The sequence below is a fragment of the Theobroma cacao genome, chromosome 9, assembly GCF_000208745.1.
Source record: "Theobroma cacao cultivar B97-61/B2 chromosome 9, Criollo_cocoa_genome_V2, whole genome shotgun sequence".
NCBI lineage: Eukaryota > Viridiplantae > Streptophyta > Magnoliopsida > Malvales > Malvaceae > Theobroma > Theobroma cacao.
This window is the reverse complement of record NC_030858.1, coordinates 32487896-32503617: the sequence shown is the minus strand read 5'-3', so window position 1 is coordinate 32503617 and position 15722 is coordinate 32487896. Positions and strand designations below refer to the sequence as shown.

General features: G+C 32.4%; 1 protein-coding gene across 3 annotated transcripts; it reads right to left on the bottom strand.

Annotated features, from left to right (window-relative positions):
• On the bottom strand, nucleotides 4965–15030 carry LOC18590149 (indole-3-acetaldehyde oxidase). Of its 3 annotated transcripts, XM_007015509.2 has the most exons (10): nucleotides 14507–15009; nucleotides 11494–13179; nucleotides 10493–10746; nucleotides 10124–10330; nucleotides 9666–9884; nucleotides 7883–8848; nucleotides 6978–7073; nucleotides 6696–6794; nucleotides 6207–6396; nucleotides 4965–5363 (listed from the first exon to the last, which is right to left on the bottom strand). In XM_007015509.2, exons 1-10 carry the CDS (start codon nucleotides 14673–14675, stop codon nucleotides 5146–5148), a joined length of 4104 nt encoding a protein of 1367 aa, XP_007015571.2. In that variant the 5' UTR covers nucleotides 14676–15009; the 3' UTR covers nucleotides 4965–5145. The 3 variants fall into 3 exon arrangements, 1 of the variants encoding a protein (XP_007015571.2); XR_001929444.1 differs by lacking the exon at nucleotides 4965–5363 and having other exon boundaries at nucleotides 6978–7101; nucleotides 14507–15029; XR_001929445.1 differs by lacking the exons at nucleotides 4965–5363; nucleotides 6207–6396 and having other exon boundaries at nucleotides 6978–7160; nucleotides 14507–15030.

The following is a 15722-nucleotide window of genomic DNA, read 5'->3' as shown; positions in this document are numbered from 1 at the left end:
ATTTCATTCCTTTTTTTTTTTTTACGTTTTCTTTATGAAAAGTAAAAAGAGAAAGAAGAAGACATGCTGAAACTTATGCTAATTCATTGAATACAACAAACCAAAGTATCCCATTATTTGACTAAAAATAGTCTCCGTTTGATAAGGTTGAAGAAAAATATTTTCGAAAAAGCTTTCCGTCTTTTCCCTCATTCGGAAGAGGAAAAATTTTTATAAATATAAAATATTTTATGAGTCAATCGAAAAATTACATTAATCAACATAAAATATTTTAAAACTCGAAAATGGCTTAAAATAAATTTTATCTGTCTCCCTTTTTTGAAATCAATCTTATAAACATTAAGATTGATCCCACTTGAAAAATATTATCTTTTCTTACTCGCGAGATCAATCCCACAAATCATAAAGTAATAAAGTATATTATTTTTTTCATCTTTTTATTTATTTTTTAATACAATAGTATTAATTATTTTTATTCAATTATTTCATAAGGATCATATCACTTTAATTGCTTTTACTAAGAATCGTTAATATAATCCAAAATAGTTAAGGTCAATTAAAGAAAAATTTTATAAAAAGTTAGAAAATAAAATTTTCACACATGAAAATCTTTCCTTTTTTTAATTTTCAATTTAGGGTTTATTCACTTAATTAACTAACAAGGTATAAAACCATGATAAGATATAAATAAATAAATAATAAGATTACATAATATTTATATGCAATATTTTTAATATTGAATAAAATGTTTCGGGTGTTTGCATAGTTGATAAATCTCGATATTTTTATAATATTATAATAAAAAATTATTATAGATGAAAATTTTTTTAAAAATGGAGAATGATGTAAAATATTTTCTATATTCAAATAACAGAAAAAAGTCATAGTTGCATATATAGTATCTCAGGCTCTAAAGGATTCTTTATTGGCCAAGTGTTTTCCTTGTCTTGAACTTCTTGTTATTGTTGCAATGAAATAACCATTTTATCAATCAGAAGAAATTATGCAGAATATAAGTCTTGACTCATGAATCAATTACTAAATTAAAGATTTTTATTTGAAATTTTATTAAAATTATCAATACTTTGGCTTTAGGAGAGAGAAAATTTTATGAGAAATTTCAACTGATGATGTGTCCAATAGCATAGAAATCAAAGATTATTTGACTTTATAGGAGTGGAAAGGATATATAAATAGTAGCCCACATGCGTATTTATTACATGAAATCTTTTCTCTGACATTCATAATTAACAAAAAAAAGAGGTAATTTAATTTTAATATGCTAATTATATCAAAACGTATAAAAAAACATAACAATTATCACTTTTTCATTAGTATAAATTGATGTTTGCTTTATAGGTGTACACGTTTCTAAGTTTCTAAGTTAATGACGAATTTAAGTTAATTTTATTATTTTTAACAATGATTTTAATTTTTGAAACCTACACATTATATATATATATATATAAAATAAAATGCTTTGAAATGGAATATTTTTCTTTTTCTTTTTTGCACATGAGATTGAGAAGAACGTAGTACTAATGGTAGATATTATTCATTTAATATAACTTAAGAAAATTAAAACAATTGATTATTGAAAATCATGAATATTTTAATAATTGAAACAATTGATTCCATTTGATAAAAAATAAATTGATTCCATAAACTCTAAAATATACACATTAGCAAGGAACTGGAAATAGGCAAATGACTAGATTTGAAGAAGATGTAAGACTAAAACAATGTTTGTTGCTTTACCAATTCCACATTCTAATGAAATGTGATTGCTACATAATGAAACATTTCTCAATGTTACATTTATTTGATTTTTATTTTTATTGCTGTATAAGTTTTTATTTTAATGTTGTAAGTATATGTTTTATTTAGTTTTAGATTTATATCATTAATTGTATCTATTGAATGCAACTTCTTGATTGTAGAAACAATAAAGAAAAAATGCGTGACTTTTACTTTCCTGGTTATTTAAGGCAATCGATTTTCACTCTTAACTTGATCACAGCATTTTTGTTTATTTTGTTCATATCGTATCTTAAGGATAAGATAAGGTCAATTGTTAATTGAAGTGTTTAGAAGTGGTAGAAGATGAAAAGAATATTTTAGAACAAAATAATATTTTATTAATAATATAATAATGAAATAATAATTTAAATATTTATGATAGCATAATATCGAAAGACTATTTTGAGGAGTTAAGTTCAACCAAATGGGAGAGAGTAGGAAAATTTTAAAATAAATAAGGTATCGGTGGGATCCATGTGCTATTACTAAATAAGGTATAAAAGTATATATATATATATATATATTTAAATATTATGGTGGTAATTTAGTGAAATGTGAATTTGATATTTTATTTGTATATGTGTTAAGGAGGAAAAATGAAACAAAATTAATATCAATGGAGAGGAGGAAGGATTCAATTGAAAGGAAATAAAAAGTTTGGAGGGTTAATTAATAAATAGGGAGAAATTAGAGGGTTTTGATGCAAATAATCCATTTTATGGTTTGGGAAATATTAAAGAGTTGGAATTATGTGCAAGGATTTTGGAAGTGAAAGGAAACTACATTAAGGATTTCAACAACCCGCGAGCTGAGAAATAATGAAAGTGGGAGACTAAGACCAATAAGGTACCAATTTATGATTGAAGTTGAGGCTAAGTTATTGATTTTGTGATGGCCGAATGCACTGAGCAAAGAAAACTTTAAAAAGTTTACTGGAAATTTCTTAATAGAATTACATAAAGTTAAAGGAGAAGATAGTATTATTATTGAGAAAAATCCTGCCAATTGAGGTGAGTGGGACGTATTTATTTTAAAAGCTATATTTTTGTATGCTAATATAAATGTATATTTCTCTTGATGGTTGATTGCATTTTGAAAGTTGATTAGAATGATACGAAGAAACTTTTGTGGTTGTGGTAAAAGTTTTATAACTATTTTCTATATTATATGTATTTATACATAAAAAAAGGGTTTTCGAAATTGAGAAACAAGCTTTTCTAAAGATTTTACTTCAAAGCATGCTTTGCAAGTTTTTTGTAATAGTGGTATTGAGATTATGATAATGTATTATTCCAATTATTAATTCTTTTATCAAGCATGCTGTTTTAAACACTATTACCATGCCTCAAAAGTGATTCTTTGCACAACTGCTTGATTTTGATGTTGATATTACATATTGGTTTACTGAGCTTGCCCATGTATTGAGATCTTGCATAAATTAATTAATGGATACACTTGGACGTAGGTTTGCTGTCATATCAGGCTGTCTGACTTCTGTGCACAAAGTGGCTCTAGGTTTGCATAAAGATGCCTACGACCTATTCCATACGTGGCAAAGACCATGGGATTATACACTTGACAAGCTCCGCTTATTGCTATTATCTTTGATCATGATCATGGTTACATTGATACGTGGTAATACCATAAGTTTCAATGACATGGCTGAGGCTCCGAGCTAGCGTAGTTGGGAGTACTTATTATGTGAAAGAGGGCCCAAGGATTTAAAGTCTTACTCAAGATTTGTTTCTTTTACCTATTTTAATATTGACTATGGCATGGTATTGATTTCTATAAATCTGATTATTTCATGGCAAGAACTTATTGTATTCGATTTGATTAAAGTCTAAACATGTGTTTAATTACGCATCGAAACTGATTTATGCTTGCCATGAGAAAGGAATGAAACTGTGATTGTTAACATGCTTTCACTTGATTTGGCATATTAATATAGTTTTACTATTTCTAAGCAACTGAATAATCACTTATGATTTGAATATATTATTACATACCACTTAATGATTTAATACTTGCAACGTTGTTTCTTTTGAGATTATGGATTAATTGTAGCTATTCCTGTTCTGTCTTATATTCAAATGTTCCCCCTTTAATGTTTGTTTCCCATCCTCGTCTTACTCACCAAGCTGATAATCTTCATTAGACTCATCCCACTATTTATTTTACAGATAAATAATCCACTTAGTGTATCCCCTAGCGAGTTTTCCTTCTACCACGGTGTAAGTAATGGCATCTCGTAATACTTTCCCTATCACTCCAATGCTAGAGGTCTCTATGTTGATGATGTGTTTTGATTAGTTATATTTACTGAAATTACGTAAAATTTAATCTAAGTCCTAAGTTAATATTTTAATGAGATGTATGAACGAAGATGTTTCGAGGTACTTGTGTTTTGATTTAAGTGTGACTATTACTTAAATATGTTTAAAATTAATTGAGTATATTATATGTTTAGAATTAATCATGTACTATAACATTAATAGTTAGGATAGATTTGCTTTGAGTAGAAAACAAAATAATTATACTTTGCTAACAGGGAACATATCTATGAAAGTAAACATGTTTAAAATTTTAAATCTAACAACGGATATTTAATAATTGATAAGAAAAGTTTAAATTAAGACTAGCTTGAGATTTGACGAGCTTGCTCACGAGACTCAAACACTAATAATGATCACAAGTTTAATCGTTACACCTTCCAAAATTATATTATTTTTTAAACGTCTAACACTTATATATATATATATATATATATTAATTTTTAAGTAATGCTATTTAATTTTAGGCTTTTGTCTTTACTCTTTGTCCTTTTTTTTTACGTGACAAAATTTATTAGATAATCTAAGAGTGAAATTTACTAATTTATGGCAGGTGGAGTTATTCATAAAATTGAATATTTGCCAGATTAAGATCAAAAAGCGTTTTCCTTAATTTTTTATTTTTGAAATTAAAAACTAAATTTATTAATGATATAAATAAGATAGGTGCTTCTCTTTTTGGATCAAACCCATTTGTGCCTTAATTTACAAATTGTTATTACTCAACAAGAACGTTGATACCCCTGATTTTTTTTTTTCATTTTCTTTTCTAAGAAAGGCTGGTGTTGAATGAAGTCATTGACCAAATATTAAGCACATCTTGAACTCTTCTTTGCTCTTCATTGAGTAACTCAAAGCAATACCATTTATTAACTAATTCTCTGCTTTATCGATATAAGTTCAATCCTGCTTGAAGCACAAGAACAGGGTAAGTGATGTCTTAACTTACTTGGTATAGTTTGTGTGAAAATATTTGAAGTACAGATTTAACCACACAGCCTGCAGAATCCCATCACTTGCTGCCTATTGTCCACTGTAAGAACCTCTGAACACTATCAAGCCCACAGAGCTCCTTCACGACAGGCATGGTGGCAGGTACCTCCAACTGAAATGTAGAATTAGACTCGTCTAAGCCACCCCATGAATGAAGTTGCCGCCTGGCTTCTTTTATAGCTGCTCTTATAGCACAGTGTACAGAAACTGCTAGAGTTAGCGGTGGCTCTCCAGAAGCTGCAAAAGAACAAACATTAGAAATTGATAATAAGTATCATGTTTACCAGTCTCAAAACTTTGGTTTTCTCTTTTTTTTTCCCCCAATCTTATCCTTGTGTCCAATACATGAACTAATACAAACATTAACAAGCAGCAATTTGATCACCTCAAGCACCTAACAACATATAGTATAGAAGGAGCCTGACAAAATAGAGTACTATTCTCATCTCCACCAACTCTGCTATCCTTTTCATTATTTATTTGCACTTTCAACTGGTGGCTTGCTACCAAGCAATTTTTTCACGGTAGCCACACATGATTAATCATGTTTCTCCACTATCAGGTATACAGAGTTTCTAGAAATTCAAATTTCAGATTATTGTTCCTGGTACAAAAGTCAAACTGCAATAGTTTTACTAGACCGCTCAACTCCATTAATAATTTTCATTACTTGAATCAAATCGGTTAGGCTCTTAACCAAATAAAAAGTAATAACCTACATTGAGCACGGGAGTAATGATTGGATTCTATCCTCTCTGTGCATTGTCTTGCATTTTACATACATACATGCACATGAGCACTCAAACACATACTAACACTCCTAAAATACATGAAGTTGCCAGATGATAACGAGAAGTGCGTACATTAGCAAAAGGGTTCTAGAAACCAACTGGTCAACTGAAACAAAAATGACTAATCAAGCCAAAAGACACTTGACATTGATATTGCAGAAAACATTTGACCAAAAAGAACATAGCATAGGTATCACCATTCATAAAAGCCGTTTAGACATCAGATAAATATTTAGGTAAAATCATGCATAAAGAAAACAGACTAGGTTTGATAAATATCTGAACTTGCCTTTTGATGAAAGTATACGTTTTTTATGATGTCCGCTGTTCAGGATTTCAACATTAAATTGTTTAGGTATAGTGTCCACTGTAGGGATTTTATAAGTCCAAGTGCCTTCTGCAACCACTAAGCCATTTGAGTTTGTGGGGTATTCTTCAAGCATAAAGAACCCTATTCCTTGAACAAAAGCTCCCTCAATCTGAAAAAGAAAATTGTTAATTCTTGAATCTACTATCACAAGATCATGCTAACTAATCAATTGATTAGAAGAAAGGAAAACAGAGACACTTTTATGCAGATCCTATTCACTATCTCAACTCCCTGCATATTGAGACAGAGAAAATCCTTCTATGGAAATGACATGTATTTGGAGCAAGGGAAATTTAAAAATTCTTGACATGTAAAGACTATACAACAAAAAAGAAAATAAAATAAGCAAAGGCTACAGCACAAATATTTTAAATTAAAGACCATGAAAAAGATTATATTTGGACTAACCTGTCCCAAATCCACAGCAGGATTCAAGCTTTGGCCGCAATCATATATGATATCTGTCTGTAATATTGTGGTTTGGCCAGTTAAAAGGTTTACCTCCACCTGCAATGTCAGATCTTCATTATTAGCAACCATAGGATTAGTTTTCAAGATGTCAGTATAATTCATTCTGCAAATAATATAAGATGGAATCCAATCATGTTTAATGGACTATATCCAGATTTACTTCAACAAAGACCCCTAAGCATGAAAGATGAGCAGAATAGGGGTCACTGATATACTTGCCTCACTCACTGCAGCACCATAATTTAAGTATTGCATGGAAGAGAAGTCTGGTACATATAAGGAATTAGTTGATAAGTTCACAGAACTCCCATAGGCCTGCATGTGGTAGATGAAAAGTTTGAAACTGCAATAATCATCTATATCAGATCAAGTATATATTCTTCTCTCTTGAGCAATCTGTTCCTATAAACAAATTCTCACCATGTAAGTGCATGAGGAAATAAAAAGACAGAATAAAAAAAGGCCCATATAAAATGCATTCCCATAATTTTTTTCTCATTTAACTAGCATGTTTGAGCCAAAAACTGAGACCCTTGCTAAAATAATTAAAGAACAAGGCTAATGAGGCAACTCTTAAGCCTCAGTAGCATATACAGATTATTTGCAACATTACATCTTCTTTATGGGAGCCATGAAAAGCAAAGAGACATTTAGCACATTTAGACGTAAAAGCTAATGCCACAAGTAACAAACATAAATGAAGAAATCATAAACACACCAGGCGGTGTAGTTGTACCTAAAATAGAAGTGCACCAACAAGCAGTGATGTTAAATATTATTAGTTATAAGAACCCTTAAATCAAAAAACGTGAATTATCTACAAAAGTAAATGTTACTACTTCAGTAAAGAAAACTACCCAAATTTCCAAAATTTGAATTAGACAAATAAGTAAACGAATTATAGGACTCTAATCTAGACCTTTTGTTTTCCTTTACCCTTTTCTCTAAGTATGGTAATAAGAACTTGAGTTTAACAAAGATCCTAAAGGTGTAGAGGCATCAGAGTGAGGATAAAAATGGGCTAATGATGACATTAAAAAGGAGGGCAACTCTCAAAGTCCTCCAGCTGCCAAAGTGGAAAATTAATGAGTTGAGCTGGAATATGTAGAAGGGAAGATACATACCTGAAGAATCAGTGTCTCCCATTTTATAGATCCCATTTGCTCTACCAATTTTTCCTTGAGAGCGGTAAGTCTCTCAACCAAGATATTGCAGCAAAGTCTTACAGCTTCACAGCTCGATTCGGATGTTGTGCTGCCAGCAGTGAAACCACCTTGAATTAAACTCAAGGTATCAGCTTGTATGACCCTCACCTTCTCCAAAAGTTCTTCTGTTCCACCACATTGGACCAAACTAAGAGCATATGCAGTCATCTGTTTTACCTTTGTCCAGAGACCCTGACCCAGCTCAATTCCCCCAACTTCAACAACAATAGATCCATCACGTAGAATGCTTACTTTCCCAGGGGTTGCTCTCAACGTTACGTGATGCACAATAGGCACTCGAGAAATTCCCCTTTTCCGCCACTTATTGCACCTATTAAATTCTTTTATCATTTCAGTTCTATGGTAAAAGCTTGAAGACATGGCCAACTTATCCCATATAGAAGGTAAAGTATACTCCAAAGGTTCACCGGCACCGGTCTTGAAAAATAATTCAAGGCTTTCATAGTTATGGAGATTAATATTTCTGACAGAATCTACTCCCAGGGGAAGGGCAGATGCAACATGTTCAATTATAGCTTCAGCAATAAATGATGCCTGTACCTCCCCAGGGGCCCTCATTGCCGATCTACTTGGAAGGTTTGTTTTGCATACCTTTATATCGAAAGCTAATGCACCCCAGTCATACTTTTTAAGTGAACCAAGTATATTATGTGGCATAATTGGACTTATATCGAGTGACATCCCTGCATCAATTAGTATATCAAGTTTAAGGGCTGTGATCTTCCCATTAGTTTTGAATCCTACACTGTAAGTTATTTTCATTGGATGCCTTCCTCCTGCCATTATCATATCAGTCTTGCGATTGACATACATCCTGACTGGACGGTGTAGTTTGTAAGCAGCAAGAGCGCATGCCGTAGAAACCTATAACATCACATTGTAAGCAGTCTGTGGCAACATAAATGGACTATAATTAAGCACTACAAATAGCACAAACTAGAGACGCTTGTTTTGAGTTCTGAGAAACCACAAAACTTTGAGGATGTTAGGTGAGGAAGAGGATCAAGAATCACTTCAGCATGAATTTAGAAGATAGTCTCCAAAACAAATAAACCTCCAACTATATGCTTATTCTAAGTTTTATGTCCTACACAAATGTTGTTTCCTTCTATTTTGCTTATGTGGAGTCAACTAACATCAGTTATGTCAATTGTGGCCTTATATTCAAATTGGGCTCCCTATCTCTTTTGCTAATTGGTTTTAGGTCAAAAGTTTTATTACGATGACCATCAGCTTTCTAGTTTACATATATCTTTAATAGACTTTATTCAAGCTTTAGTTAAAGGAAAAAAGAAACAAAATGATTGCATATAATAATGCTGATGCGCGATAATATTTACCAGAAACACATGTGCCCTAAAAACTATTAAACAAGCAAGAGTGAAATGAATCTCTATGTTGTTAACTTGTTATGCTACTGTACTAAACAGGCATAACATGCAGATGGAAAACAAAGTCAATCACATGGATTATATTTGGCTGACTGTACAAAACAAATCTATCATCTAAAAATAATATAAAATTAATAAATTAGCAGCTCTAATTCAATATTTCTGTCTATAATTTCTAAAATAGCAATTAGAGGCAGGAAACAAGGAATACCTTGTGATAGTTGAGAAGAAAAGTTAAAAAAACAAGAAATAGAAGAAAAAATAAGAAGAGCACACAGAAAGATACTAACAGGCATTGCTTTTATGGCCTTTCCACCAAATCCTCCTCCGACCCTTCTTGTAATCACACGAACATCGTGTCCAGGTACACCAAGGCATTTTGCTATTGTATCATGTGCAGTCTCAGGGCATTGACTTGAACTGTATACTACCATGCAGTTGTCTTCATCTGGCACAGCAAGAGCTGTTTGTGTCTCCATATAGAAATAGTATTGTGATCCAAGTTTGATCTAGACGTAAAAATTCAAAGAAAACTTCCCATGATCAAGTTTAAAAATGGTTCTCAAATAAATGAGCCTATATGAATTTGTATCATGATTACTTTTCAAAAAAAAAAGTGCAAAAATGGGTTGTACTAAAAGATATCCTCACAGGGAGAAAAAGAACAAGGACTGTGGGAAAGGAAAAGGATAAATTGGGGTGGGGGAAGAGAGAGAGAGCAGAAGCAACAATAAAGTATGAAAATTACCTCAGAAGAGAGAATTTGATGATCAGCTTCAGCCATTCCCTTTGAATAATCACCAACCTGTTCAGGGTAAAGGTAAGGAGGGACCTCAAAAAAACTACATCTCTCAAAAGCCTCTTCTACAGATAATATTGGTTCTAGATCCTCCTTGTCATAATCAATCACTGCAAGGTTGGCTGCCATGTCTGCATTTTTCTGTGTATCTGCAACCTAAGATAGTAATTAATATGATCAAGTTTTAAAAATGTCATTTTACTGATGAGATATTGATATTATACATCAAAAGCCCTTAAAGGAAACTTAATGATGATTAAAACAAACAAAAACAGAGGCCAGATATGGCAAAGTAACAAAATGAAACCATGGAATTACCACTAAGGCAATGCGCTGACCGGCACATTGAGTAAGCTCATCTGCATATAAAGGTTCACTACCAAACATGGTCTGAGAACCTACATTCTCCCCAGGAATGTCTTTGAAAGAAATAAGTGTGGTGACTCCATCAAGTGATGATCCGGGCTTAAATTTTATGCCCTTCACCCGCGCCAGAGGCTCTGTGCTATAAATAAATGCTCCATGTAGGCAATTTCTTGGCGATGGAATGTCATCCACATAAACGGCCTCACCTACAAAATATGGTGAATGAGCAGCATTGACAATATTTAATTGTACAGTGCATGCAGCAGGTAAATGAAACTTTATAAATGAAAGCTAAAATAAGAGTGACTTTTACAAAAAAAAATCTTGGATACATCTGATCCATTGTATTCTTGATGAATCAAGAAACAAGAAGTTAATTTTATCCACAGAAGCATTTATGTTTAACATTTTAAATAACAAGGTATTATCCCAAATAAGCTTAATAGCTGGCAATAGTTTCAAGCACAAATTGTGCTTAGAGAAGCACAAGTGTATGCACAGTTGCACTAGCATGTTCCACCCAATTAATTACCCTCACCAGGAGTAATGCTACTAGAAAATGGCAGAAAAGTATTGATAACATAAATATATGCACTATCTAGTTAGTCACTTTTGTTACTTGAATTTTGCTTTTGGAAGCAAAAAGAAAAGATATCTTTGAAGAATTAAAAAGTAAAAATACAACTTTCTTGGCAACAAAATGCATGATTTTGCTTCTAAATAGAATAATCATATTTGAATTGTTGAAATATTTTAACCCTTTTTTAATCAAAAAAGGATATTTTTTGGGGGCTACTTTCTTTTGTTTTATAGCCATTTTTGGAAAATCATAACGCAATTCACAGAAAGAAAAAAAAAAGCAGCAAAAGTAACAACCACATGGAATCTTAAAAGTTGTAACTGGTGAACCTATGACTGCAAGATCAAAGAATAAGAAGTAAGATATGACAAACCAGAAGCTTGGATGGTGGCTCCAGCTTTTGTAATTGGCTTTCCAACTGGATGGTATTCTTCACTCAACTGAATCACCTGCTTTGCAGATGATAACAAAGTTGAGGGTTCGATTTGATCAAACTGGTCAAAATTCTGTTTTATTTTGGAATCCTTGAACAGCAAAGTGCTATTATATCCATCACGTTGAAAGCTATTAATATCATCTGGGTTGTTAATTAAGGGACTTAGGAACTCAAAGAGAAAGCCAACAGCCAAGCTGGATCTATAAGCAGGACTGGAGGTCCCGTCTTCAGGTAATACAGTACTTTCAAGGAGTTTAATAGCCTCATATAGAACACCTCCATTTAGCAATTTCGCAGATAGAAACTCTTCAACTTTCCTTGCTCTGATTGAATGTTTTGTTCCATAAGCACCAAAAGCCAACCGACAGTTATTTAGAATAATTCCAGCAGAATTTTTACAAAGAGAAACCTCAGCCAAGAAAGCCGCATTCAAATAGGAAAGAGCATTTCCAATAGGGCGTGGTGCAGCTCTATAGGTTTCATATAGCAAGTAAGAAATATCCCTACTTGACTTCCAGCATGGAATTTTAATGCTTACAAGAACACTTTTGGAAACTAATGGAGGCCTCCCAAGGAACTCTTCCAGCATGATCTTTTCATGTCTCTGACCAGTCAATATATCAACCATTGTATCCACAGAAAGTAGTATTGTAGCAATATCTGATGGAAAATGTTTCCTCTGAGCCATTATCAGGTTTCCTCCTATACTAGCTGAATTCCTTATAAACCCTGAAGCAATCCTTTCCATATGGTCAGCAAGTTTTTTGAACACTAGGTTACCTTCTTGGTTAAGTTCACCTTCATTTACTTCCTTCAAAGCTTCAATGGCTTTAGAAATTGGCACAGATGCTCCAATTTCAATTCCTGCCAGGTCTTTCCTGATGATTGATAGCTCTGGAATATATCTCAAATCAATGTACTTGTTATGACGTACTACTTCCTTATAATAACCCATTCCTGTGTTACCAACAACAATTTTCGTTGAGGTTCCATCGTTCTCCTCATCCATTTGCAATAAGCTTTGAAGCTGATCAAGACAAACAGGACTATACCAATAATATCCTTCAGATGCCAGATTGACACCTGCCGTAATTTCCTTCTTTAGAAACTCAGGAAACATACAAGTTCCATTATTATGATGGTATGGAGGTAATCTACTAAGCTTTACTTCATCACTTTCTCCTTTTTTCCAAAAGGAGTTTAATCCCAAATCCTCCATATCAACATCAGCAGCAAAAGTTTTACAGGCATCAACAATGGGTCGGTAACCAGTACAGCGACAAAGATTTCCTGCAATAGACTTTTCTGCTTCAGAAACTGATAGCTTGGAGAATCCAGGACGTGGTTCTGGCCTATTGGTCTTATCAGCATTGACAAGTGCTGAATAAAGAGAAACACACATTCCGGGAGTACAATAACCACATTGAGAAGCATGGAAACCACTGAATCTTTCTTGAATGGGGTGGAACCCATCCTTGCTATTTCCAACCCCCTCAGCTGTTGTGATTGAACATCCATTTACACTACAAAGTAGTGTGAGGCATGAACTAACAGTAAAATCCTCAACCTTGTCATGCACAGGGTCATACTTGGACTGTAGGACAACACAGGCACCACATCCTCCTGTCAAACAAGAAAACAGTATCAGAAATCATAAATTTGGCAATACAGGACAAAAGGAGATACAAAAATGAACAAATAGATAAGCAAGCTCTAAACTAATACTAGAATGACTTCTAAACAAATTCGCTTCCATAAAGCAAAACAGTTAACTTGAGTTAGAGCAGGCCGTTATTGTCTAAGGTCTCAAACTATGAAAGTAATCCAAGATTCAAATCAACAAGTACTTTTATTTCCTCTGCCTTGTAACAGCAGATACATAAACATAGATTAGACTAATGAGCAGATAACCAAACAAAATTATTAACAAAACTGAAAATCTAAGCACTACAATAATTATTGAATTTACACAAGAAAAACTGTTTGGTACATGTTGAAACATAAGACCTAAATTTATCTAAACCTTTTTAGTAAAAACATATGATAAATGTAAATAAAAAGTTAATTTCCAACTTTACCTATACAACACTCAATTTACGAATAGAATCTGAAAAATGAAAACCTCCAGAATACTAAAATACATATAAAATATGAAAATAAGTATGATGAAAGATAATGAAAACATGGACATTGTACCAAAATTCAAAAAAGTTGATAAGACATGGCAAAAAGGGATTTTCCTTTTTCTGGTAACAGCATGAACTGGTAAAATGATTTAAGCTGACATATTCTAGATTCGATAATTAACAAACCATCCCTTAATAATTTCAATTTTTCAACTCAAAATATTCCTGTAAGTTATTACTTATGTAATAACAAAACAAATAGAAAAAAGAATAGATTTAAAATATGCTTTAAATTTTCACTGCTTTATATTGTCATCTAACAGTGTTAAGACCAGGGTGGTATGCCCCTCTCAAGTACAAACCAAAAAAAAGTGTTAAACCACCAATTTTCCCTGTATTAGGAAAACCAAAATTTAAACAAACCATTAAATGAAACAGCCCTATGTTTATACAAAATTGGCATAAAAAGAAGTGCTTCAAAAAAGTGAAAAATCATCAAATTTGAAAGTGCAAAGCAATTAAACCCAATGCAGCAATGAAAAACAAAGGCAAAAATATAAACTTTTACATTCAGAAGAAGAAAATCCAACTACCCATCAAAGAAAAAGTAATGCACAATAAACTATTATATTGAAACACACATACGAGTCTGTAGGCAATAACAAGTTTAAGAACTTGACATCCACCCATTTAAAGAAAACACATCAACCCATTAAAGAGAACCAATCCAAAATTAAACTTAACGTTTATAATTGATTAGAATTTCAAATAAGAAAAAAGATTACTTTCATAAAGAAATAGAAAGAGAAAGGAAAAAGACAGACCTTCACCACAGCCAAGCTTGACACTTTTGAAAGAAGTCTGGGAACGCAAGAACTCAAGCAAAGTAGTAGAAGGGTCAACTTCAGAGAGCTCAAACCGCTGTCCATTAACTGCAAAAACCAGACTTTGTTCTGTTTTTGTTGTTGTGGTAGTGTTTGTGTGCTCACCCATATCTAAGGGCCACGGCCGACACTGATTAGTGATAACTGACAGAGGTTCTCATTAACCCAGGCTCTAAAAAGTAACACAAAATATGGGTTGTCCAAGCAAAAGAAAATGGTGCCAATCAATTCAAAGGGAATATCTTACCCATTTTTCGTTGTAAAAAATGATGTCACAACTTATAGTGTTTTTTTGTTTTTTGTTTTTTTTACCTAGACGGAAGTAGAGAAGGTGACTGGCAGCAGTAGCAGTTGTTGTGCGGTTACGTGTGATATTGTTTGCCATTTGAAACGTGGCAAATTTCAACGGTCTAAGTCTACCAAAGTCACTACTTGTAGAGAATGGCGACGGGGGAGAGTCCGACAGGAGCAATCACGAGTGAGAAAAAGAAAGAGAAATGCTAAAGCACGACTACCGGACCGTCCAATTTCTTTAAAAGGATAAAATGCTTATAAAATTATTATTATTATTATTATTATTATTATATCCAAATATCACCGAAAATTAGCATTACTTGAATAAAAATTTATTTTTTATAACGTAAGTTTCATCAAAAGTAGGAAAAGGAATCTTTCATCAACCTTGTCGGAACTGTTTGTAATTAATATTTTGGATAAGAGCGGGCAACTTTAGTACTCTAGCCTAGTGAAGTGGGGTCTCAGGTTTCACCGAAAATCAAACCCATCTTACAATCTACATGGCAGCAGCCAGGCCAGAGAAAGTGCATGACTTTCGGACGCACAATGTCAATGCTTGTATTAACAATCTTAATAAATAAATAAATGTTCACAAATTAATTATTTCTTATTTTATATCACTTTTTAAAAATAAAATAACATTACAATTTCTAAATTACAAATAAGTTCAAAAAGGTTTATAAATTACTATTAATCAAACTTAAGTAGATACACACATAGATTATATAAAAAACAAGTTTGTGCCATTTAAAATCACTGGTGAAAGATATTAATAGTCCTATATTTTAAACCCTTGAACCATCTTATTTGTCATATATAAAAATCAAATATAGAATAAAATAATAGTACATTTAATTGA